This window comes from Cynocephalus volans, chromosome 2, assembly GCF_027409185.1.
Source record: "Cynocephalus volans isolate mCynVol1 chromosome 2, mCynVol1.pri, whole genome shotgun sequence".
Lineage (NCBI taxonomy): Eukaryota > Metazoa > Chordata > Mammalia > Dermoptera > Cynocephalidae > Cynocephalus > Cynocephalus volans.
This window is the reverse complement of record NC_084461.1, coordinates 7152364-7177723: the sequence shown is the minus strand read 5'-3', so window position 1 is coordinate 7177723 and position 25360 is coordinate 7152364. Positions and strand designations below refer to the sequence as shown.

Sequence of the window (25360 nt, the reverse complement as noted above, 5' to 3'; positions counted from 1 at the left end):
AACGTGGACACCCCTGCCTATTGCTGGGCACCCCTCTGTCTTTGACTTTTTCCATACACAGCCTGGCACCCTCTGGAACCTGCATCTACTGATAAAGTTCCAAGGCTTGATTGCAACTCTGGCTCCAACACCTGCCTGCTATACACCAATGGGCAAGTTGTGTAGCATCTGTAAATCTCCATTTCATTAACTGTAGAAGGGACATTCCCCCTAAGGGCTCTTTTGAGGATACATAAGCCAATATATGCCAAGTGCCTAGCAGGTATTTTTACTATAACATTTATGAATTATAAATTTATTAATTATAAATGTTATATTAAGTAATGTTATATTAGGTTAGTAGGTATTTTTATTATAACATGTATTAATTATAAACTGCGATGAGGCTGGAATCAGAACCACTCATGTGCATGGTGCTCACCATAAACCATCTGGATTGATTCCAAAGGTTCTTAGCTAAGGACAGGAAGCCTTGGCAGGCCTTATGGTCATCACATCGTGATTCTGCTCCAAAGTCTCCATTTCCATCCTCAAGAGATCTCATGACAACTCTTTCTGCATTGTTTGTTGTGGAGGAAAAGTTTTACTCTAAATAACTCAAATAGAAACTCCCTTAAGTACATGGCATCTCTGGAGTCCTGGGTCCCTCATCTACAAAATGAGGGGCTGGACAAGGTTATCTTTCAGGTCTGGAGTTCTCTTTCAGCTCTGGAGTTTTACAATTTTGAAATGCTAGCCAGCATCTGATGTAGAAAGCCGAGTGCCTTAGGAAGGCACCTGATGCAGAGGTGTCTAAGGAGAGTTGACAAAGGAGGATGCCAGGATGCCAGGCCTGATGACGGCAGGAGCCTGCCAGACCCAGAGCAGGGTGTCGAAACTGGGAGTGAATTCAGAGCTTTGAGCTCGAAAGACATTGATGGGGGTGGGATGTTTTTTTCTGAGCAGTGGTGCCAGAAAATTGCATTTGGGTGCAACCCAGCATTCCTTCAAGCTTACTGATATTACATATTTATCTTGTGATTCAAGTGCCCGAGGTGCAACAATGAACACAACAGGCTAAAGTGAATCACTGAAGATGTCCCCATTTAAAAGAATAAAAGTAATAATAGAAATGGGAATCCTGACCAGCCAGCACTAGGGAAGCTGGTGGTGGAAAGCTGAGCTCTTCAGAGTTGTTTTATGAAAGTCAGGTTATTTCCGACTATGGAGATAGCCTGATGCATCAAGGGATCAGGGCGTGTCTGAGCATAAGTCTCAGTGCAGCAGGATGAGGACCCCGACTCGCTCTTCCTTCACTCACTCACACATTCACTTACACAGAGAACGCGTTCCATGCTAGGACCTCTGGAGGAGGAAAGATCACCACATGCCCTAGGGCATGTCTACCTCTGCCTGAGAACGGCTGGCACCCGCGAGATGAGGGAGGTGCTACAGAGAACCAGATGAGCAGAGGAAGTGGAAAGGAAGCCCACGGAAAGCATAGAGAAGTCCAGTAGCATTCCCTTAGCACCCGCTCATTAGACACACTGATGTGATCTGCATTCTGCTGGATTCAGCAGGGGCGTAGAGGCAGGTATAGGGAACCGTTTTTGTCTTAAGCAACTTATTACACGTAAGGGGAAACCATGGCACCAAAATTAGAGGTCTAAAGGAGATGTTATAAAATCGAGGCTAAACCACGTGGCACAGATCCTCAGTCTCATGGTGTGCACAGAAGGTCCCATGCCAGGGGTTGATGTGGTTTCTGAGAAGGTTTCCAGAAAGGCGTGAGGCTGCTGAGCCCACCATATGGGCAAGAAGAGAGAAGTGGGAAAGACCAGGAAAGGCTGGGCGTCTCATAGAAATGAAGATAATAAAACAGAAATTCCCTGCCATATTTTTCAGAATGTGTCAGTGAACAAATATCTGTATGATTTTTCTACCAATAGGAAAAAAACATGCATTTCATTATCACCCTTATACTTTGCCCAGTTTGACGTGTTTCTACCTTTTCATCAAATCTGGCTGTAAAATGACCAGTGAATGTGATCTGCTCGTGTTGCACTTTGTTGGGTAACACAGGGCGAAAAAGGCAAAGCCTTTGGAAAAAAAACATCAGCCAGGCTTACCTTTTCTCACTTTCCTTTATAAAAGTATTTCACTTTAATTCTTCACAGAGAGAATTTAATACTGGGATTATTAGCATCAATACAGTCTTTGGCATTTCAGTTTTCAGAAGGATACGATATGTTAATAGAAGGTAAGTCTGGGGTATTAAGGACTCTTTCATAAGCTCAGTATTTCATTCATAAATAAATGTAAATCATTAAAAAACCTCATACGATTGGCAGGTTTTCAAAGGGCCAGGGAATGAGCAGTTAGGATGTAGCAGTACTTCTCCATGACCACTGCGGAATATTCGTTATGTGCACAGTTTTTGCGTGAATTTGGAGGGAAGGGTACAAAGTACACTTGAGCCTTCCTAAACCAGCTGCGCATTAATATGTCTGATCCTGACATTTAAAAAATCCCCACAGAATGGTTTAAACAGTAAAAAGAACCTGTCGTTGGAATGAAAGAGCTCCTTCTTGAATTTTAGGAGGATTATGTCCAGACCAGGATTGCAGCTGGCCACTGGGGGGGAGACCCATTCATGGAGCCTGTAGATTCAAGTTCAGGAAAACAAATGTCTTCCAGTTTAGCCATCCCCGCCACTACATAGGCCCTAGTTCATTTGTAGCCTTAACATTTTCTCTTTGAGACACCACAGAGTGAAAAAGAATTTCCCTGCATACGATATGGGGTCTCAGGGTTTTGGGAAGCCCCAAGCATTGGGCAGTTCCTATTCTGAAAACCTGAGAAATGGGCTGCAGAGGCCATCTAGGGGCAAGCAGAGAGAGGGTGGAGCCCATGTGCTTCTCCCCCCAGGGGAATGATTCTGGGAACGTGGAAAGCCAGGTTTCTTTGATGAGGATTCCTATCATAGTATTTTAGAGAGGATCAGTATTAACCAGCCTACTCCTCTCTACAACCTGCAATGTCCTCAGAGGATTTTAAGAGACTCAGGATGCTACATGTGCATTCAAGTAAATCAAAAACCACACTTTTTGGAAGCATTTTCAATGCAATTTGAAACATCTCCTCTATCACAGAGTAAACAAAATCCACAAAAGTTTGCAAAGGCGCAAAAAACAGAAGGCAAAATACCCATTGTCAAAAGGCAGAGACACGCTTTGAGAACTTAACCCTTGCTGGACAAAAGATTTCAGCACATGCGTGGGATGGCCTGGGATTTCAGGACTACCACTTTTCAGAGCTTTTGAAGAGAGGATGAGGATTTTAAGAGGCCACTATGCCACTGTACCGATGTTGCTGCTGGCAGTAATAGTATGTCCTTTAAAAAGCAAAATAACACTCTAAAGCAGAAACAGATGCTAAGTGCAAACCCACGCAGAATGAGAAAAATGCTTTTCTAGAAACTACCAATGCCTCCTCATGTGTGTAGTGCTTACCCTGCAAGGTGACAGGTAGACTGCAAACCCCAGGTCACTCCCTTGGTTGTGTCATCTAAATGGGCTTGTCAAAGTCTAACTGGTAGAAGAAATCAGGATTTTGAAAATATAGAAATATCTGTGGTATTTTCTATAACACCAGATGTCACATAAAATGCATAATTCTTATTTATTTTGTATAGTCAGTTACTATCATGTTAACATTTTGATTTTAAAAATCTCTGAAGCATCTCCTGAGAATGCCCATGAACTTTGCTGAAACCTGGCTCAGAGGGGCCTCTCCTTTTCAACTCATCTCCAATGAATAAAATGAAATTCTAACTTATCTTTGGGGACTTCTACTCCATTGGTGGCTTTCTGAGGGTACTCCTATAGACCTATGATCAGCTAGCAACACTTACCTTAGACTCAAGAATAAATTTAGATTTAATTCTTATATCTAGAACTAGCATTTAACCATAAGAGTTTACAATGATTGGCTTAACTTAAAACACTATTAAAAGCTATTTTAACGTTTGCTATCTTTAAATATTTCAAAATTTTACATCTTGAAAGTGGGTGTATAAGACGTATTTTGTTTAAATTTTAATTTCTCTATACATGAAAAGCCCTTTATTACACTTTCACTTGCTGCTATAAATACTCTGAAAACTTTGAGATGATAAAAAAGGTTGACAGAAACAAATAAATAAAAACGCAATTTTATGGAATGACATCCAACATTTCAAACAATCTTCAAATTATTGTCTTGGTTGTGCATGACGAGCTGCCTCAGTTTATATTCTGGGCTGTTGACCTAAAGGGTACATGTTTCTTTACTGGGATCTGTAGCTTTTGAAATGGTAAATCAACAAGCTTCCTGTTTCTGAAAGTTTTAAGTGAGAAATCCTTTTTCATGAAATGAGCACATTTTTCAGAGAAGTTCCATATTTGAAGTACCTACCAAAAGCTGTCCAGCAAAGCAGACGAAAAGGATAAAGGCGAGCAAGAGGAACGCAGCTCCAAAGGAAATCCCGAGGATGGGCGTTCTGCCAGAAAACGAAAGGGAACAGGTGAGCGTGGAGATGGTTTCCAGCGTTCTGGAAAGCTACCAGAATCAGTTTTGGCTTAATTAGAACTTAATTAAATGAGGATTGCAATCCTTACTAATTTTTTGAGAAATTAAAATGGAGCTAAAACAAAGCAAACATATGTCCATAGAAAAGTGTCTTCAGTTATGGCTGATTAACTTGCTATGATTCATTAAAGCCACCCTATAAGCATCAGTTCTTTACAAAAGAAAGGCAATCTTTTCAAATGACTCACCTAGGTGCCTGGCACTCTCATGCTTGCATTTGGCCATGTTTCCCAGCTCAGTGGCCTCTTTCCTGACACTGATGTCCTGACAGCTGCTGCCTCCAGAGCAGCCTCCCCCGATAACCTGGATGACCTCATGCCCCACTCTTACTCCTGTTGACCTAGGAAACACTGAGTCCTCACCCTCCCCAATCCCACCCAACCAGATTTAATTCTGCTCAACACAGATGCAGCTACATGTTTACTGATGCTCCCCCAAGATTTCACAGGTATGGCTTTTACATGCTCAAGACAGCCAATGAACACAGAAACATCCTGTGATCACATGAAAAACACAGCCACTAATTTACAAATTCTGCCATGAACAGGTTACAGGTAGGCAAAAATGTTCATAAGAATTGTAAACATTTCTGAGAGGTCCTTTAAGTAATTAATTCAAAGCCTTTCAAGACTTTGTTTAATCCAAGGATAGAAGTGTTCAGGAATATAAAAAGGAATGGAACACAGTGAATCATCAAAGATGAAATTCTAATGAAACATCCAAGGAGAGGTCAGATAGTGTCCGAGACCAAAATGGAATCTTGTGCCAACGTGGTTGGCTAGAGATAGCAAAGGAAGAGAAGATCTGACACTGAGAAGAGCAACAGCCTGGAGTGAAAGTGTATGGAATGGAAGAACCAGATGCAAGTCAGCAACAAGCTGAAATCACCCTGCAAGTGCACAGCTGTGAGCCTCACAGGAAGGGAAGCAGAACAATCAATCAGGGCACCAAGTAAACCCCCGACGCTGTCATGATGGGAAGGCTTCACTCAACTCACTATGTCAGATACCTTTTCCATTATGAGAGATGATTACAGAAGACACACATCAAGCAAGATCTACACAAACCTGAGTTCAAACCAACACTTGAGCCTGACCCAGTCATGCATTGGACACTGAGTCATGTCCTGGACATGATTAGCAGTGCTTTCAAATACCGCATCTGATGATAACATTTGCTCACATTTCATGAGTAAGGGCAAGACTCTGCTAGGAGGGTGTATATACCCAAAGTTCCCCTAGAGTGTTGGCTAGTCTCATGGGCCAGGCTCCTGCAAGGCTGTTATAACTCAAAGATGAGTAAGACACAGTCTGCTTATGGCCTTGTAGAGGTAAGCATCAGTGTGTCTCTATTCCTCCTCTATCTTGAACATTCTCCTTTCAGACACCACTCTGGCTCTTATTCCCTGGTCCCAACACACACTCGCAGAGCCTCCTTCTTAGGCAGGAAAGGTGCGGGGAGGGGAGCGTGCAGCAGTCCACACCTCAGAGGCATGAGGGCTCTGGACGCTATTCCCATGACTGAAGGGGAATGCTGTGATTCATCTGCTGAGCTTTGGTTTGCTATATTCTCTTCTGTTTTTCCAAGAGAGTAGTGACAGGTTTTCTTTGATTCTATGTTCTTCTTGCTCCTTCTCAGTGTCAAGGTAATGCCAGCCTCATAAGGCTGAGTGCAGAAACACCACATCTTTTTCTTAGGCCTGGAACTATTTAAATAATGAACGAATGATCTCTTCTTGAAGGTGTGGTAAAACTCAAGCGCAAAACCATCTGATGACAATGGTGATGGTGATGGTGGTGATGATGATGATGGTGGTGGTGGTGGTGGTGATGATGACACAAGCTAACTTCTATAGAGTATTTACTACATGCCAAGTGCTGGTCTAAGGGCTTTGTATGTATAGTTCACTTTATCCTCACAATAATCCTGTATCATTGTTACTATTATTACCTCATTTCACCCAAGAGAAACTGAGACCCAGAGAAGCTGAGAAACTTGCTTGAAATCATGCCTCTATTAAGCGATGTGGTTAGGTTTCTTCTCTATGCAATTGTGTCCCTGACCCAGGTTCTGTTTTTTAGGAGTAGACATGTCACATTTCTACCATGTTCTATTTTTTGAATCAATTTTGACAATTTTCCTAGAAAATTAACCGTTTCATTTAGATTTCAATAAAATCCTCTATATAATATTCTCATAGTTTTAAAAGTCTCCATATTTGAAGTAATTTCTTCTTGTGCATAATATTTTTCACTTTATTTTTCTCTAGGTCAGACTTTTGAAGCTTTACATGCTTTGTTGATCTTCTCAAAGAATAAGTTCTTGGTTTATTATTGAGGTCTATGCTTTCTGTTCATTTTCTATATTAGTTTCTGATTCAAATTCTAATAATTCCTTCCTTTTTATTTATATTGTTCTTTTTCTTGACTGCCATTTATTGCTAATCTTTTGTATTTTCTAATAAATGCATTTAAGAACATAAATATTCCAATAATTACTGCTTTAGCCAAATCCCACAGCTTTTGATTTATAGCTGCTTATTGTCTTTCTTTTCTACAAAGCCTATAATTTCAATTTCTAAGTTACACAGAGTAACTCAGAAGTCTAATTTTAAAATTCCACAAGGAGATTATTTTTAGTCAGTTCTTGTTCCTTCTAATTTCATTAGATTTGATCAAGATTATAGCCTCTATTATTTCTACTTCAACTGTTTTTCTTCTCAGGTGTGATAAATGTGATCTACTATGCCTTACGGATTTTTGAAAATGACATGTATTTTATTTTCGGTAGTAAGAAAGTATGTTCTCTAAATAGATCTAATTTTTTTTATAGTTGTTCATGAGTTTCTAAATAAAAACTATAAAACATTGCTAAAGGAAATTAATGGAGATCTAAATATATCTATTAATGGAGACTAAAGAGTTAGCCAAATCCCTAAACTTAGTCAAAGGTTGACTTATTCGGTCTGTCAATATTAATAAGTTCATTAACATTTCCAACTAGGATTGTGGGCTTGTCAATGTATCCAAACAGCTTAATAATTTCAGCCTTATTTATTTCAAAGTGATGCTGGAGTACACAAAGATTTGTGATTGTTAAATTTTCTTGGTGACTGCATCATAGTAAAAAATCTTTCTTTTTATTATGCTGACCACCTTTTACGTGAATTCTATGTTGTCAGAAATTCATATGACTGCAGCTTCCTTTTTTCTTTAAGTTGTTTCCTAGAATAGCTATTCTTTATCCTTTATTTCCAAACTTTCCCTGTCTTTTATTTTAGCTAGAACTCCTATACATAGCGTAATTTAGCCTTTGGTTTGTAGCCCCAACTTTTTAGCCTCTTTCCATAAATAGGGCATTTTAATCCATTCACAATTATAAAATATGTTAATATTCAACAAGTTCCTTCCATCTTATTTTTTAAAAATGTTTGGTAAAATTCACACAAATTATCTGGGTGTGATATTTCCTTTGTGGGAAGAATTTTAAAAACAGTTTCAATAAATTTAATAGATACATGCCCATTTACATTTTCTTTTTTGGGGGGGGGACTGGAAAGAATTTTATTTTATTTTTATTTTTTTATTTTTTTAATTTTATTTTGTCGATATACATTGTGGCTGATTATTGCTCCCCATCACCAAAACCTCCCTCCCTTCTCCCTCCCCCCCTCTCCCCCAACAGTGTCCTTTCTGTTTGCTTGTCGTATCAACTTCAAGTAATAGTGGTTGTTATATCTTCTTCCCCCCCCCCCGGTTTTTTTTTTTTTGTGTGTGTGTGTGTGTGTGTGTGTGTGTGTGTGTGTCTCTGTGTGTGTGTCAATTTTGGTAAGTTGTCTTTTCAAGGAATTCTTCCATTTTATCTAATTTTAAATCTTTTGGTCTCAAGTAGTTTATAACATTCCGTACTGTCTTGTTAATGTCTGTAGGATCTGTAGTGAGTCCCTTTTTTCCCTTATCTTGTTAGATTAGGCACTTTGTGATTCTCTCTTTTTGTCTCTTGACCAGTCTTGCTATTTGGGTTAGAAATGTTTAAACTCTTTCAAAGAACCAACTTTTGGCTTTATTATTTTTATCTATTGATTGTTTTCTATTTTATTCATTCCTTCTTTTAGCTTTTGTATTTATTCCCTTCTGCTTTCTTGATTCTAATTTGCTCATTCTCTTTCTGGCTTCTGAAGTTGGAAACTTAGGCAGTCAATTTTAACCCTTTCCTCTTTTTTTTAATATAAGCATTTTAAAGCTATAAATTCCCCTCTAAATTCCTGCTTTAGTTACTTCCCACAGATTTTTGATATATTATATTTTGATATTCAAGCATTCTAAAATTTCTCTTATAATTTCTTATTTGAACTTGTGGCTTATTCAAAAGTATATAGTTTAATGCTGAAATATTTGGGGATATGATATATACTATTGTTACTGGTTTTTAATTTGATTTTTGGTGTGTTTAGAAAGACTATAAGATTTTTATCTTTTCAATTTATTTAAACCTTTTCAAATTTGTTGAGATGATTTTATGGCCTAAGATAGGTTATAATCTTGGCCAATGTTCCATGTGAAGTTTAAGATAACATGTATTTTTCAGTTGGGTTTTGTGATCTATGACATGTCAGCTAGTTCTAGGAAGCTGATAATCTTGCTCACATTTTCTTTATCCTTAGTTGCACAGTAAGGAATAGAAAAGCAATATTACATTTTCTAATTATGATTATGGATTTGTCTAATTTTTTCTTGATTTTGTCATTTTTTTCATGTATTTTATAGCTCTGTTATTAGGTATTAGCACATTTTACAATGTTATGCTTCCTGATGTACTAATCTTTTCATCGTTATTCAACATCTTAATGCCATATTAGAATTTTCTTATGAATGGCCACATGATTATTTAATTATATTGGTCTTTACACATATATCAATAGATTTAGTGATAATTATCATGGGTTAATCTACCTGCAAATCATATTTTTTGAACTAGAGTTTAAATAATGAATTCAAGTACCTATAGTGAGTTTTATAGACCCTTGTTTTCTAAAACGCATTTCAATGTTTGTTTTTTTAGGCATAATTATTCCACTATACAGACAGTTGACAGAGACTATGAACATTCTGGGGTTAGGTCAAATAGACATATGAGAGCCCGAGAAAACAATAAGGATATTAAAATTTGGCTCCTGCCATTCTATTATAATTCACTGGATACAACAAAGAGCTGTACATATCTGAAGACAGCTACTTTGCTTTTTCCTCAAAGTCAGCATCCATTAAGGGGTAGGGCTGATAAAAGAAAGCAATGTTACTAATGTGGTTGACTATGTGTTTTTGCTTTGGTGGAATGTATGACAGATGCCCATTTAAGTAGGGATGATCATTCTTAAAAGTTTGTTATGACACTTAAAACTGACTCAAAAAGAAGTAGAAAACCTGAACATACCAATAAAAAGTAAAAAAATTGACTTAGTAATTAAAAAAAATGCTACTTACCAAAAAAAATTAAAAAATAAAACAAAATAAAAAGCCCATGCCCAGATGGCTTCAATGGTAAGTTCTCCCAAACATTTAAATAAGAATTATACCAGTTTTTCACAAACTCTTTCAGAAAAAAGAAGCTAAGAGAACAGTTCTCGACTCATTATATGAGGCCAGTATTACCCTGACACCAATACCAGACAAAGATATTTCAAGAAAATAAAACTATAGAACAAAATCTCTTATGAATATAGATACAAAAGTCCTTAACAAAATAGTAGCACACCATATAAAACTGTTTATTTTCCATAAAAAGTGGGATTTACCCAAGAAATGAAAGATTGGTTTAATTTCTAAAAAATCGATGTAATAAACCATATTAATGAAATAAAAGGAAAAATCCATGATCATCTCAATAGTTGCAGAAAAAAAAAACCCATCTGGTTAAATCCAACACTATTTCATGATAACCCCCTCCCCCACACACAAACTGTGAATAAAATAGAACTTCTTTATCCTGATAGAGGGCCTCTATGAAAAACTCACAGCTGACATCATACTTAATGGTAGAAAGGCTGAACGTTTTTCTCCCAAGATCATGAGTAAGAAAGGATGTGTGCTGTGGTTGCTTCTATTCAACATTGTATTCACCTGGTTGTAGCCAGGGAAATTAGGAAAGAAAATAAAGTAAAAGACCTCAGATTGGAAAGGAAGAAATAAAACTACAGATGATATGATCTTGAATACAGAAAAGTCTATTACAGTCTGAGATTCAGACCCAGAGTGACTCATGCTCTCACTGAGATGCTCAACCCGAGGCCACTCAGTGCTTGACACTGGCATTCCTGTTGAGGTGAATGTACCTCCCTTCCCAGGTTGTCATGGACTGAATTCTTGTGTCCTCCCAAAATTTCATATGTTGAAATCTAAACCCCAATGTGATGATATTAGGAGGTGATACATTTGGAAGGTGATTAAGTCATGAGGGTGCAGCCCTCACACATGCAATTAGTGCCCTTATAAGAACTGGCCAGAAAGCTAGCTGTCTCTCTCTGCCATAGGAGAATCAAAGAGAAGACGGCAGTCTGTAACCCGGCAGAAGGCCCTCACCAGAACCCAACCTTGCTGGCACCCTGATCTCACACTTCTGGCCTCTAAAACTGTAAGAAATAAATGTCTGATTTTTATAGGCCACACAGTCTATGGCACTTTGTTATAGCAGCCCAGATGGACAACAACACCAGAGAACAAAAAATACCATGAGGCAACATAATGGTTGGTCAGAACCTCTTAATTACAAGCATTTATGCTGCGTGTTGTATCAAAAGCGTGTTCATGACTATTAAGCATATCAAGACATTTGTGTAACTTCATCCATTTTAATTAACATTCTGGTTGCAAAGCTGTTTCTTTTTAATGCACTAGCATAACTGATTTATATACTCACTGAAAAGCAAACTTGACTCTTCCCTGTCATGAGGCAAGAAAAACTAAATCTTCTAGTGATCATTTTTAACTTTGGCACTTTAATCAAGTGTGTTGTTACAGCGTAGGGAAAAGGCTGACTCCAGGCTAGGTCTGGTTGCCTTTCTGTTGTTTTCACAGCTTAAATGTAGCCCTGACAGGGATGAGAAGCACATTTGTTGACAGGAAAAAAGCAGCAAAGATACACATCCCTCCCCGCCACCCCCACAAGCCTAAAATCGTATCAATTGAAAGCCATTTCTCTGAGTGAATAATGGCATCTCTCTCTGGAATCCTATTTAACGTGATGACTTCCATGCCCTCTCTCCCTTCTCACCCTCCCGCCTCCCCCAGCAAGACTGTCCTAGAGCTCTCTGTTCACATCTGCTGTATGGTATTATGATAAGAAATGAAGGAAGAAACTTTTAATTATAAGTTATCATGAAATAATACAAATTTATCTTTTTAAGTGAGAGAACTTCAAAATGAAAGGGAGTCCAGTAAGAAAAAAAAAAAGAGAATAGAAAGTTGAAAAGAGGAAGAGGCAATTAAATATTCATTGCCATTACAGTAGCCTTTCTTTGATAATAGGATTTAGAGCTTTGAAATGTTCTAGCCACTGGAAGGTCCTGAGATGTGGGAAAGGGAAAAGGATTATATACGTTCAGGTAAGAAAGCTTTCCTTTCATCATGACAATAAGGACAGAAGATTTGAATTTTTAGACATATTCTGTTCCCTAAAATGTCCAGAGTCTTCTCTTTCTACACTCATTCCTTAGGGGAGCTAATCTCATCCTATGGATTTAAGTACTAAAGTACTAAATTTTCCAGATTATGTCTCCACTCCAGGCCCTCCCATGAACCCGGGGCCCACACACTCCCTCCCTCCACAAAACTCCACCACCTGGTTGTCTAATTCGCACACCCACATCTCATGTCCAGACTGAGCCCCTCGGGTCCACACTCCCTTCCCACCCTGTCCCTTCCCCAGGAGTCTCCCTTCCTATAGATGGGAGCCACTTTTCCAGTTAGGAGAAGAACAATAAACAAAAGCACAGAAACAAAAACCCACAAAATTTAACTTTCTCATACTGTTCATATCCAATCCAGCAGCAAGACCTGTCTACATCCCCCTTCACAATATATCCCAGAATTTGACCACTTTTGCCACCTCCATGGCCTCAAGTGAAAATCAAAACTCTCACCTCACCTCACCTCCCTGCCTCTGCAGCAGCAAGAGCAGTACTTCCAGAACACAGCCAGATCACGTCCTCAGCTCAGAATCCTGCAGGGCTTCCCACCTCAATCAGCATGAAATCCAAAGTTCTTAAAGTGGCCAGCGAGGGCCTGCACCTGCCCCACACTGCTCCTCAGATACCACTGTCCCCACTCTCTACTGGTTCATTCTGCTCCAGCCACCCAGCCTCCTTGCTGGTCTTTGAACACAGTGTGGCTCCTACCATCTAGAATGTGCTTCTGCCAGATATCCACCTAATTCCCATCTCAATTCATTTAGACTTCTGTTTCAATGTCAACTAGTTACTTATGACTTCTGAGAACACCCTCATCTGAAATGCCATCTTTCATCACTCTTGTATCCTGCCCTGCTTTCTCAGTCTGTTCAAGTTGTTAAAACGAAATACCACAGACTAGGGGGCTTAAACAACCAAAGTTTATCTTTCAAATCTTTGGAGGCTGGGAAGTCCAAGACCAAGGTTATAGCCGATTGGATTCCTGGTGAAGACCCTCTTCTTGGCTTGTAGACAGCCACCTTCTTATTGTGTCCTCACATTGCAGAAAGAGGAAGCAGGCTCTCTGGTGTCTCTTCTTACAAGTCCACTAGTGCCATCATGATGGCCCCACCCTCATGACTTCATCTAAACCTAATCACCTCTCAAAGCCCCACCTCCAAATACCATCATATTGGGTGCTGGGAATTCAACATGTAAATTTTGGGGGGACACAACATTCAGCCCAAAATACCTGTTCATTTTTTCTTAAAACTTGTCACCATTAAATTATTACATATATATTTGTTTATTACATTATTGGTGTCTCCCCTAATAGAATGCTAAGTTATGTGAAAGAATAGACCGTTTGGGGGTTACTGTTGCTTTCTCAGCATCTCCAACTATTCCTGGCACATGGCTGCTGGAAGATTCCATAAATAACTGACTGAATGCATGTATTAACTTCTATTATGAATTTCCATTTTAAATTCTCAGAACATGCCCTTAGATACAAAGCAAAGGTACCCTGGCTTGTTTCACTGAGTAAAACATGTTCAGTTCCCTTTTGACTATTATTATCCTTCAAATATTACTCTACTAGTGACAAATAGCTAACCACAAAAATCACTTTTCATTCCTGGAGAGAATACTGGTTTTTATGGGAAACCCATTTTTCCGTGATGATAGAATTTTTAGCAAGGTACTTGATTACACAGACTAAAGACTACCTTCTCCAGCCTTCTTTACAGTTAGGTTTGTACAAGTGACTAAGATCTTGGTCTTGGGTTATAAACCGAAGTGGTGTGACGTAGTTTATGGGAGGTTTCCTCAAGAAATGGCAGTCATGAATGCTTTTTGCCCTCTGATTCTTAGTCCGATCCCCGTCCTGTTGCTCAGAACGTGGATGCTGCCATCCTAGAGAACACAGCACCATACTGTCGCTGGCCACTGATTCTGCAGGAAGGAACTAGACTGATAGATTACATTCAAACCACTAATTGTAAGGCATCTCCTTACTCTCAGATGAACCTAACCCAAAGCTGTATATTTTTCATCTCAGTGAAAGTTAAATGGGTCATTGTCTTGGTCAATGAGAATAATCTATTTTTCCCTGTTAACTCCCTTCCGCTCCCAACCCCTTCCTCCGTTCCATCCATCAGCTCACCCTCCTTTCTTTCCTTCCATCCTTTTTTGGTTTGCCCTAAGATTCACCAATATCTGCCATATTAAGATACACAGGGAATAATTTACTTTCATGGTATCCAATATTTGAGCCCAGAAATTTGGTTCCGCACAAAAACAAACTGCCTCTACAACAGTTATTCTCTATCGTTTGAGTTTAGAAAACCAAGTCTGTTTTCAACGGACATGAATGATATTACCATTAAACTTTCTCCTACTTTTTTCCTATGGAGATAATAACAGAATAAAAGTGGCTCTTTTGAAATGAATATCAAAAATTAATGAGTTTAAATATTGAAATAAGAGTGAAATGTATTAGAGAATCTAGGTAGAAATAATAGTTCTAAGATATTTCATATAATTTGGGTATTAAGTTTTCTTAAGTAAAATATCATTATTCTTAATTTAACTTTGGCTAATGAAACACATGTTATTTAGCTACACTTTATTAGAAAAAAGTCGTCCTGTTTTAACAATTGTGCCCATGCCTAGTTTAACATAATTCATTTAGTCTGGCAGACAATGTGAATGAAACTACTAAGAAATGCAAAAGCAATCCATGCTCGACTATTTTGGTCTTTGGAGGTAGTTCACATGTCCAATGAAGTCATATGACAAGGCAGACAGAGTCAGAGAATAACCCCAAAAGGAGGAGCCAACTACCAATTGAATGACGTCTATTCAAATTCCGAGACTAGAGCCAGACTCAAACACTACGGGCTGAGTAAGAATGACAGAAAGCCCCTTTCAGGAAAACATTCCCTTCACCGGTCCTTTGCAGGTAGCAGATTCCTCTGTTATCAATTATTGATTCCCTCATTTGCTCACTCACTTACTACTCATTTATTCATTCACTTACTCACTCAATCATTTCTTTCTCTTTTTTGAAAATCCTGAGGCAGTTTACCAAAAAGAAAACAAACAAAACAAAGCAACACAATATTTCAATAAGTTAAGAAAATGGGTAAGTCAGCAGACATGAGAAGCACCATTATTTCAACGAAAAGCCTTCATAAAATACAACAAAATTTTTTTTTAAATAGATGAGATCATGCTGTAGATTGGTTGTCCCCCCAAAGCTCATTGATGTTTAATTCCCACTGACAGTGTTACGAGGGTGGGGAATCCTATTTTGGTGATTGAAAGGTGGTGCCTTGTAGAAGTGATAAGATTGTGAGGACCATGCCCTACTGAGTGGATTAATCCACTGATGGCTTAATGGTGGTCATGGGTGTGGTTCTGAGGGCTTAAAAAGGAGAGCCAGTGAGAAGGTTAGCTCTTTCTCTTACTTCTCCCTTTCTTGCAATGTGATACCCTGTGTCACTGAAGTCACCACAAAAGAAAGTCCTCACCGATGTGTTTCCTGGACTTTGGACTTCCCAGCCTCTGAAACAGTAAGCAATAAATATTGTTTCTTTACAAATTACCCTCTTTGTGCAAACAATAAATATTGTCTCTTTACAAATTACCCCATTTCAGGTATTTCTGTTATAAGCAACAGATATGGACTAATACAGATAATAAGCAAGGAAGAGAAATTACTAGATATACAGAGGGTATTCAAAAGCATAATGCTAAGAGGTGTTGATGCTAGATGGCCCAAGAGGAACCAAGGGCTGATACTGCTGCAGAGTGAGATGTATTGTCTACCCAAGGGAGATGATGCTCTCAGGCATTTTATTAATGGAAAATTGGAATCAAGCTCTTGAATAAACTTGGGAGCCATGAAGTGCTGTCTCACCAGGAAATAGAAAACAGAAACAGAAAAACTGTCCACCACCCTGGCAATTTTCAAGGAAGATAACTATCTGCCTGGGGCCATGAGTAGTAAAAGTCATATGTGAACACTGGGATCCCCAATTCTTCTCCATGCCAAGGGGTTGATCTAAATCCACATGACTTATTTAGCACAGAAACCTTGACATAAAGATTTAACAAAATATTAAGACTTGAACTGGTGAATCCCAGAGGTACCTGGCAAAAATACACTGAAAGCTATCCCATAGTGATGCCCTTACAACTCAGAACACATGAGATTATCATACTAAAACCCTTGCTGTGGATGAACTCACACCAAAATTACAGATAACATAAGGAGACACACCATCATGAGAAAGTCAACACATGGACTAAATGGAAGAATTCACGTAGTTACGAATCATGAATAACAGATTGAAGCAAGTGATACACATAAAGGAAGAAATGGAATCCACAGGCAAAATATAGAAATATATATATACAGAAAGTCAGGTTTTAAAAAGGATCAAATGGACTTCTTACATATGAAAAACAGTCATTGAAATCATAAATTTAGTGTGGATGAGGAATTTACCAGAATGCAGCACCAAAAAATAAAGTGAACACATGACAGAAAAATTACAAGACCTGGAGCACAGAATGAAAAACACAGCTAATAAGAGCTCCAGGAGAAAAAAATACAAAAAATCAAGAAGAAGCAACTTGTAAGGAGATAAAGACAGAGAATTTTCCAGAACTCGGAAACTACATGAGTCCTCAGATTGAAAAATCACAGCTAGTCACTTAAGAACGTAAGAATAAAAACACATCTAGAACAAGGATAAGAAAAATCCAGCCAAAAAAGAAGATACCTAAAAGCACCCAGAGAGGAAATACAGATTACCTACAGAGGAATGTAATGAGACAGAAGACATTTCATTAGTCAAAATAGAGAATGAAATACAATGGAATAATATCATCATAATACTGAGGTAAAATGAAAGTTAACCTAGAATTTTATACCCAGTTAAACTATTTTTCAAAAGCAAATGTTAAATAGAGGAGATAAAGATATTTTAATGCAAACAAAAAAACGGGAGCTATTGCTACTCACAGACCCTCAGTGAAAGAACTAACAAAAAAGGATATACATCAGCAAGAAGGAATAAACACTTGAAGAAAGGAATACTTTTTAAAAGGCACCAATGAGCAAACAAATTAATAAAGAACATGGGTAAACTTAAATAAATATTGACTGTAATTACTATCTGGAGCTAAAATCAAAGACAATAATTACATAGAAGAGAGATAGTAATTAACTTTAGAATTTATTAAATTAAGAATATATGAGCATACTTAAAGTTCATGGAAAAATAGAATTAAAAAAAAATATTCTTTTCATGAACATTTTAAAGACCCCTCTTCTGTTAAAATTTAAATGGCAATCATTAAATGAAAAATATAAATATACTTCCTAACCAGTAAGAGAAATAAAAGAATAAAATAATTTGATCATCCTCTGGAAGTTAGAAAAGGGGGAAAAAGAATCAAAGAAAAGCAAGGTGAATGAAACACAAAATAAGATGGTACAGGTGGGTCCACACACATCAGTAAATGAAAATGGAATAAAGTCACATTAATATGGAGAAAGACATCAGATGGATTAAATAAAAAACACAGTAAAATTAGTGCTGTTTAAAGAAAGCTTATCCAAATAATAACAGTCCCAAGAGTACGGAAGCATATCTACAGTAAGCAGAACAAAGGGTTAACGTTTGCAATGTCTAGATTGTGGACACACAAGTGTTTATTATTTTACTCTCTGTCATTTTCTGTATCTTTGGAATATTCCATCGCAAGAACCTTTTAAAAAGAGAAAATGAGGATGTTAGCATGAAAGAAAAACAAAGGAAGAAGGGTAATAACAGGAAGTATGAGAAAGTGGTGCAGAACGTGCAGGTCTTGAAACTCTATCAGAGGAGGCCAGAGACGTCACTCTGAGCTTTCCAAGAGCCACCACAGGGAGGGAAATGCAAGTTGCGTGGCTCCCACAGTGCTCACGCTCAACATGCAACTTGCTGCTCTAGAGATAAACAATAACAACAGCTGATGGAGCTTGAGAAATGAACTTCCACGGGTCCTCATAAAGATGCAGCCCAAGAGAAGACACCAGAAATCACAGCCAAGACAGCAAAGGCATGATGTGATGTTTCCTAAAACGGAAATCCTAAGTTTCTTGGTCCCTTGGTATTTCTGTCTTCTTCGGAGGCATCTTGTAAAATGCCACAGTCACTTCCCCCTCTTCCAACTCCTTCCAGTGGGTGACAGACCCTTTACATGTCAGTAATACAGAAATACCATCCAATGGGAAGATAGAGAAAAACGAATGAATTTATCTACTGAAGAGTAATAATTAGGGCCCATTTTCCTGAGTTAAGCTTATTTCACATGTACAATTTTTTAGACAGCTGTTTCTGTCCTGTACCATGTGGTACAGGCCTGTCACTGAGAAGGAGCTTCATTTATTAACATTTTTTGAATGGAAAATTGGTAAGTTGACACTGGGAAATTTCACTGAGGACTGTTAGTCTAGAAGAAAGGATCCTTTGACTTGTGTATTCCAACCTAATTCCTGAGGAGAGAGGAAGCCTGGTGGAAACCCCTTGTAAAAGGGGACAGAGAGTAAGGAATTGTGCATATATGAATAATACTTGGACTTGTTATTGCTTCTAAAAACACCTTTGTATTGGCTCAGCGCCCAGAAGAAAAACCTTTGGAGTACAGAGGGGGAAGACATTCCATTTCTTTCTAGTTTGCTCAGCATCTTCATGAAACAAAATGCAACTCAACATAAGCAGATCGAGCTGCCCACAAACACTGGTTGCACTGAGCAAGTTAGATGTAAGCACATAGGTGAATCCCACCCAATCTGGTGAATCCCACTGGATTGACAATGGTTGCTTTGGCCTTCACAAAATAGATGCAGATTAGTGAAAGGAAATCTATCTTGAAATTTCTTTCTATATCCCCAGTTACTGTAAGAAGGGCAAGAGTTTTCTTTTTCTTTTCTTTAGATTGTAAAATGAAAATAATCTTCTTTGAAGACAGTCACTCGGGTTGTATTGCACTCATTAAGAAGATGCAAGAGAAAAGATTACCCAGGAGTCATGGGGTGACTGGATTTTCACCAACAGGTGGAACCAGAAGGAGTCCACGCCTAGAAATCTCGTTTGCTCAGATTCTCCCCTCTGTACCCAGGTCTCTCCTGGGAAAGGCCTGCTGGACCCCAAACTGCAACAACCAGAGATGGCTGCAGAGTGGATTTTGGACAGAAAGGAGGGAAGCGTAACTCAGAATGTGAACACAAAGTGGATGAGGGGACAAAGTGCCCCTTCAATATGCAATAATGTTATTTGTTTATTAGAAACAGCACAATCTGGTGATTGTGCTGTTTGTGGGTAAAGTTCCTTGGGCCACATTTCCTAGACTGGGCATCAGAGCAAGACTGAGATCAAAGTAGGAGGGTTAAATTTATTTTTTTAAAAATTCCTATAAGATAAATCAACATGCCCATTTTGAAAATCTAGTATTATTATGACAAAGCAAGACACATGGGGACATGCAGCCTCTGAGATCCTGAGTTACACCCCCTGCCACTGTGACGTGTTAAATAACCTCTCTGTTTGGAAATTAGCACCCTTTCATATCCTTGTATAAAACTGGGCTCCAGTGCAAAGGGGCACCAGATCAGATTCCCAATGGAAAGCCACACGTACTTACTTTGGCAATACAAGAATCTGCACAATAAAGATGCAGAAGAATATGAGACAAGCGCAGGTCACATAGTACTTGAACGCTGGCAGGGCAGTGGCTCTGTACTAAGGGCAGAAAAAGAGAACTGTGAATGCTATTTCTCTAGGAGAAGAGCTACACACAATTATCCAGCAGCCTGGGTGAACCTAGGGCATGCATCGCACTCGTAAATTGTAGACTGCGGCAAACACGAGCTCAGGATAATGGCTGTTCATCTCATCCCAAATGAGCTCTGAAAGGCTGACTTCCAAAGACCACGCTTTATGAGTGGAACTGTTCAGAAACCCATTTGCATGTAATTGAATCACTCCAGTAGGGACAGCGGCGCCTGACCAGAAAGTTGAGTGTGTGAACTGAAGGGACCCATGACTCATGCCAGTGCCCTGGTTCCCTTGAGGGTCTGATGCCTGCAATTATTTGGGGAAAGGGAATGACTTTACACATAATGATATTTTACTTCTGAATAGTATTGAGGAAATGCAAGACATATTCATTTGTTTTAGTGTCTTATTTTATTATTTACCTTAATGCTACTTAGAGATGCTGAGTGAAAATACAAGACAGAAAAGGCCTGCGGACTTTTTCTAAGCTTGCTTGTTCTGTGCCTGGCTGATGGGCTCTTCCCTCCTTCCTCTCGTCCAGAGTAGTCAGCAGGGGCCCACATTGCTCTCCACAGCATCCAGGACTGTGAACTGACTGGCGACAGCTGCCTACCTGGGATTGCCCCAGCTTGACTTATGCCAGAAAAAAAAAGCCAGACAGTGCCATGCTTGTAATGCTGATGAACATCTCTGTTGCAAATGGCTCTTGCAATGTGCCAGGAACTCTAAATGCCTGGATTAACTCATTTAATCCTCACAACAACCCTGGAAGGCAGGAACTATTACTGTCCCTGTTTCTGGATGAAGACTGCAGGCCAGAATGACTGATTAACATCTCAGGGAAACATAGCACATATAGAAACCAGGACCTTCGAAGGACCAGGCAGACTGGCTCCCAGTTCAGACTTCCAACATAAACTGCCTCTCAAAAGAGGGTTTTATAATAAACTTAAAGGAGATTAAATTTTGTGATAATGCCATTGAAACCTCCTGGAATACTATCAGGCTGCATTATCTACATTTGCATAGGCTATTTCCCACATTATAGGGAAATGTAAATATTTCTTGGGTTTTAGTACTGAATGATGGATGGATCTCCATTTTACCCTTCCTGCTGGCCCGAGGAGCGGGCTGGGGATAAGCAGACAAAAAGTTACCTTCAATCTTGTCACTCTGAACTTTGCCTTAAAATTGTCATTTGGAAATGTATATAAAGCTGCATTTTTAAATGAAGATTACCTCCTGTTTACTAACTTTTTTTGGTGAATTTTGTAACTGAATAGCCAGGATAATTTAAATGCTGATGAAGGAGCTATATTGGCATAATTGCTGACATGGGTTACATGATATGCATTCAATTACATCCTTATCGCTTAACGTCTTAAGGGCTCTGTGCAGAGATATGAGTTGGAATTTCATTGTGGTATTAACAAAGAAAATGAACTTCTATCAGAAAGGGGACAATGTAAAAGATAAACAATTAGTAGCCAATAGCATCTGTTAAAGCTATCAATGATAAGGTGGTCAATAATAAGATATATATCAAGTATCAATTTGGTAAACTGACTGTAGTGAAAGTCCTTTACATAGAAGTAGACAACTGATCCTCTTGACCACCAACACAAACGAAAGTTTTGGTGTATCTGTAAAATCCAACCCTAATAAATTTTGGAAGGAATTTTGATATTTGATGTTTCCATTCAACATCCATGAAACAATGAACTCAACTTCTCAACAGAATTTTAATACCAGTGCTGCAAATGTGGCCATTAATATAATAGCTTTTGTTCAAACTGAGCCTGTAATTATATGGTTGGATGATGGAAATTACCTCTAAGTCTTGTTTCTTCTCTACATCAACAAAAAACAAAAGGCAAATAAAATAGTTGACCTAGAAGAATAGTTGCATTCTTCTACAGTAATTACTTAATTCATTTTAGCAAATCCATGTTAAGCTTGACATGTAAAAACTAAGTGCCCACTTACTGATTTGTGCCTGAACTAGCTCTAAGTTTAGGAATCATAATGTGAAGGTAATTAGATGCAATAAGACTTAAAAGTTTGGGTTTTCAAATTTTCCCAAATAGGCATCAGATGTAGAACTCATATTTTTGTCAAAATATTAAAATGATTTGTGTAAAGACATTGTAAATTTATCAGGAAAGATTTTGTTTCTTGAAATCCTTCTCTGAGAAAATTTCACATCAAGAAACCAGATGTTAGCTCCTGTCCCATTCCTCTGTCCTCATATTTCAGACATATTGCAGGCATCATTTACTACCAGGAGTGCTGAGAACAGTAATTGACTGAAGATGGAAACTTGGTAACAAGAAATATGATAAAATAGCATGTGCATGGAAGAACCACAGGAAAAGTAAGAAAGAGTTCTGATATAGTTAGGGGCAGTTTAAATGGCACATGTAAAAAACACGAATGCAATTTCATGAAGAAATTCAAAATTACTATTTCAGAAAAACTGAGTTTGAAGAAAACAATAGCTTACTTCTTTTTCTAGTATTTTGTTATAGAAAAGCAGTGAGATTCTCTGAATGTCTTCAGACTTGAGCCATTGCCTGGAAATAAAAAGGATACAGACATTATAAAACTGAACCGCCAACGAAAATCTGGAACTACTTTTTTTTTAATGACTTACATTCTTCTTTCTTTATTGTAAATCATTCCAAACTGATTTTTTTTTTAAAGTGTAATGTCAACTAACTGGATATGGACTTTAGAGATTGTTAAGAGGATTTGCAAATACTGTATAATAACCCTGTTCACACATTGCCCTCCTTGGAAAATTCTATATTACAAACCAGCTGTCATATCAAATTGAAACTCAAGTTATCCAAATCAAATAACTGGGGAGATAGGTCATCAATAATTGATTCCCTGGAAATCATACTTTAGTTTCATCTCCTAAAGGATTTGATTCCCAGAGAATCACCATTTTTCTTAGCTTATAACAAGAAACATATCACAGAACATCTGAACCATTAAAGCACCTTCAAGATCGGGTGAGAAGATTTTGCTTCTTTCACTTACTGAAAATACTTTCTTTTTTTCATTTTTAGAAGTAAACATTGTGTTTGAGTACAGTTTTCAAAAAACTGGTACAGGTACTAATGTAATAAGTAATCAGTTCAGAATAAATTGATGCAAACATAAAACACATTAAATACATACATGCATAAATACAAGGGGTCTTCAAAAAGTCCAAGGAAAATGAGTATTATGAAAAAACTATGTATGGATTTCAAAATTTTTTGCACCAAAATAAACTCATACTAACTTCTTGTAACATGTCTGAATAAAATCTAGTTTGAGGCACTAAGAAAGATAAGACGTCAGTTTGAATAGAGCTCCTATTAGAGCAACATGAATTCTGCTACAATTGAAGAGCAAACATCAAATTTATGGTGAAGCTTGAGTGGAAGAATGATGAAATCACTGACGCTTTATGAAAAGTTTACAGGAAAAATTTCCCAAAGAAATCAGTAGTTTACAAATAGAATGAAACTATGTTGAGGATAAAGCCTACAGCAGTAGACCATTCATGTTAATTTGCAATGAAAAAATTAATCTTGTTAGTGCCCTAATTGAAGGAAATTGACAATTAACAGCACAAACAATAGTCAACATCATAGACATATCAATTGGTTCAACTTATAGTTTTGACTGAAAAATTATAGCTGAGAACACTTTCTGCTTGATGGCGGCCAAAACTGTTGCACCCAGATCAACTGTGGTCAAGAGCAGAGCTTCCAATTAATTAATTAATTAATTATCTATCTATCTATTTATTTATTTAATTTTAACTTCTCAATATACATTGTGTTGATTTTTGTGACACTTTACCGTTCCTTTTCCCCCCTCCCTAACTCCCTTGCCCCCCAACTACAGCATATCTGTTCACTTGTCTTGTGATTGTTGTGTCTTCTTCCCCCACGTTATTTGTTTGCATATTTATTTATTTATTTATTTATTTATTTTTAGCTCCCACAAATAAGTGAGAACACATGTTCCTTCTCTTTCTGTGCCTGACTTGTTTCACTTAATATAATTTTCTCTAAGTCCATCCATGCTGTTGTGAATGGTAGTATTTATTCTTTTTATAGCAAAGTAGTATTCCATTGGGTAGATGTACCACAGTTTCCTTATCCACTCATCTGATGATGGACATTTGGGCTGGTTCTAACTCTTGGCTATTGTAAATAGTGCTGCAATAAACACTGGAGTACAGGTATCCCTCTGGCATGATGATTTCCATTCCCCTGAGTATATTCCCAGCAGTGGTATAGCTGGATCATATGGTAGATCTATCTGTAATTGTTTGAGGAACCTCCATACCATTTTCCTTAAAGACTGCACCATTTTGCAGTTGCATCGACAGTGGATAAGAGTTCCTTTTTCTCTACCACCTCATCAGCATTTATCAATCTCAGTCTTTTGGATATTAGCCATCCTAAATGGAGTGAGATGGTATCTCAAAGTGGATTTGATATGCATTTCCTGAATACTGAGTGGTGGTAAGCATTTTTTCATGTGTCTGTTGGCCATTTGTATTTCTTCCTTTGAGAAAAGCCTATTCAGCTCCTTTGCCCATTTTTTAATTGGGTTTTTTTTTTTGCTGTAAAGTTGTTTGAGTTACTTGTATATTCTAGACATTAATCCTTTGTCAGATGTATATTTTGCAAATATTATCTCCCACTCTGTTGGTTGTCTTTTCACTCTGTTGATTGTTTCTTTTGCTTGTGCAGAAGCTTTTTAGTTTGATATAATCCCATTTGTTTAGTTTTGCTTTAGTTGCCTGTGCTTTTGGGGTCATATTCATGAAGTCTGTACCCACTCCTACTTCCTGGAGTGTTTCCCCTATGTTTTCTTTAAGGAGTTCTATTTTTTCAGGTTGTATATTTAATTCTTTAATCCATTTTGAGTTGATTTTGGTATACGGTGAGAGGAATGGGTCTAGTTTCATTCTCCTAGATATGAATGTCCAGTTTTCCTGGCACAATTTACTGAAGAGTCAGTCTCTTCCCCAGTATGTAGACTTGGTGCCTTTGTCAAAGATCAGATGGCTGTAGGTGTATGGGTTGATTTCTGGGTTCTCTATTCTATTCCATTGATCTGTGTGTCTGTTTTTATGCCAGTACCATGCTGTTTTGGTTATTATAGCTTTGTAATATAGTTTAAAGTCAGGTAGTGTTATGCCTTCAGCTTTATTTATTTATTTATTTTTGCTCAAGATTTCTTTGGC

The 25360-nt window shown here is 38.0% G+C and overlaps 1 protein-coding gene across 1 annotated transcript in view; it reads right to left on the bottom strand.

Moving 5' to 3' along the window:
• Positions 1–25360, bottom strand: part of ADCY2 (adenylate cyclase 2) — a 395282-nt gene that overhangs the window by 69008 nt on the left and 300914 nt on the right. Inside the window, exons 13-15 of the mRNA XM_063086882.1 lie at positions 22607–22676; positions 19970–20067; positions 4435–4519 (exon numbers count right to left, since the gene is read on the bottom strand). Coding sequence (XP_062942952.1) covers positions 4435–4519; positions 19970–20067; positions 22607–22676 — 253 coding nt within the window. The remainder of the gene's footprint in view (positions 1–4434; positions 4520–19969; positions 20068–22606; positions 22677–25360) is intronic.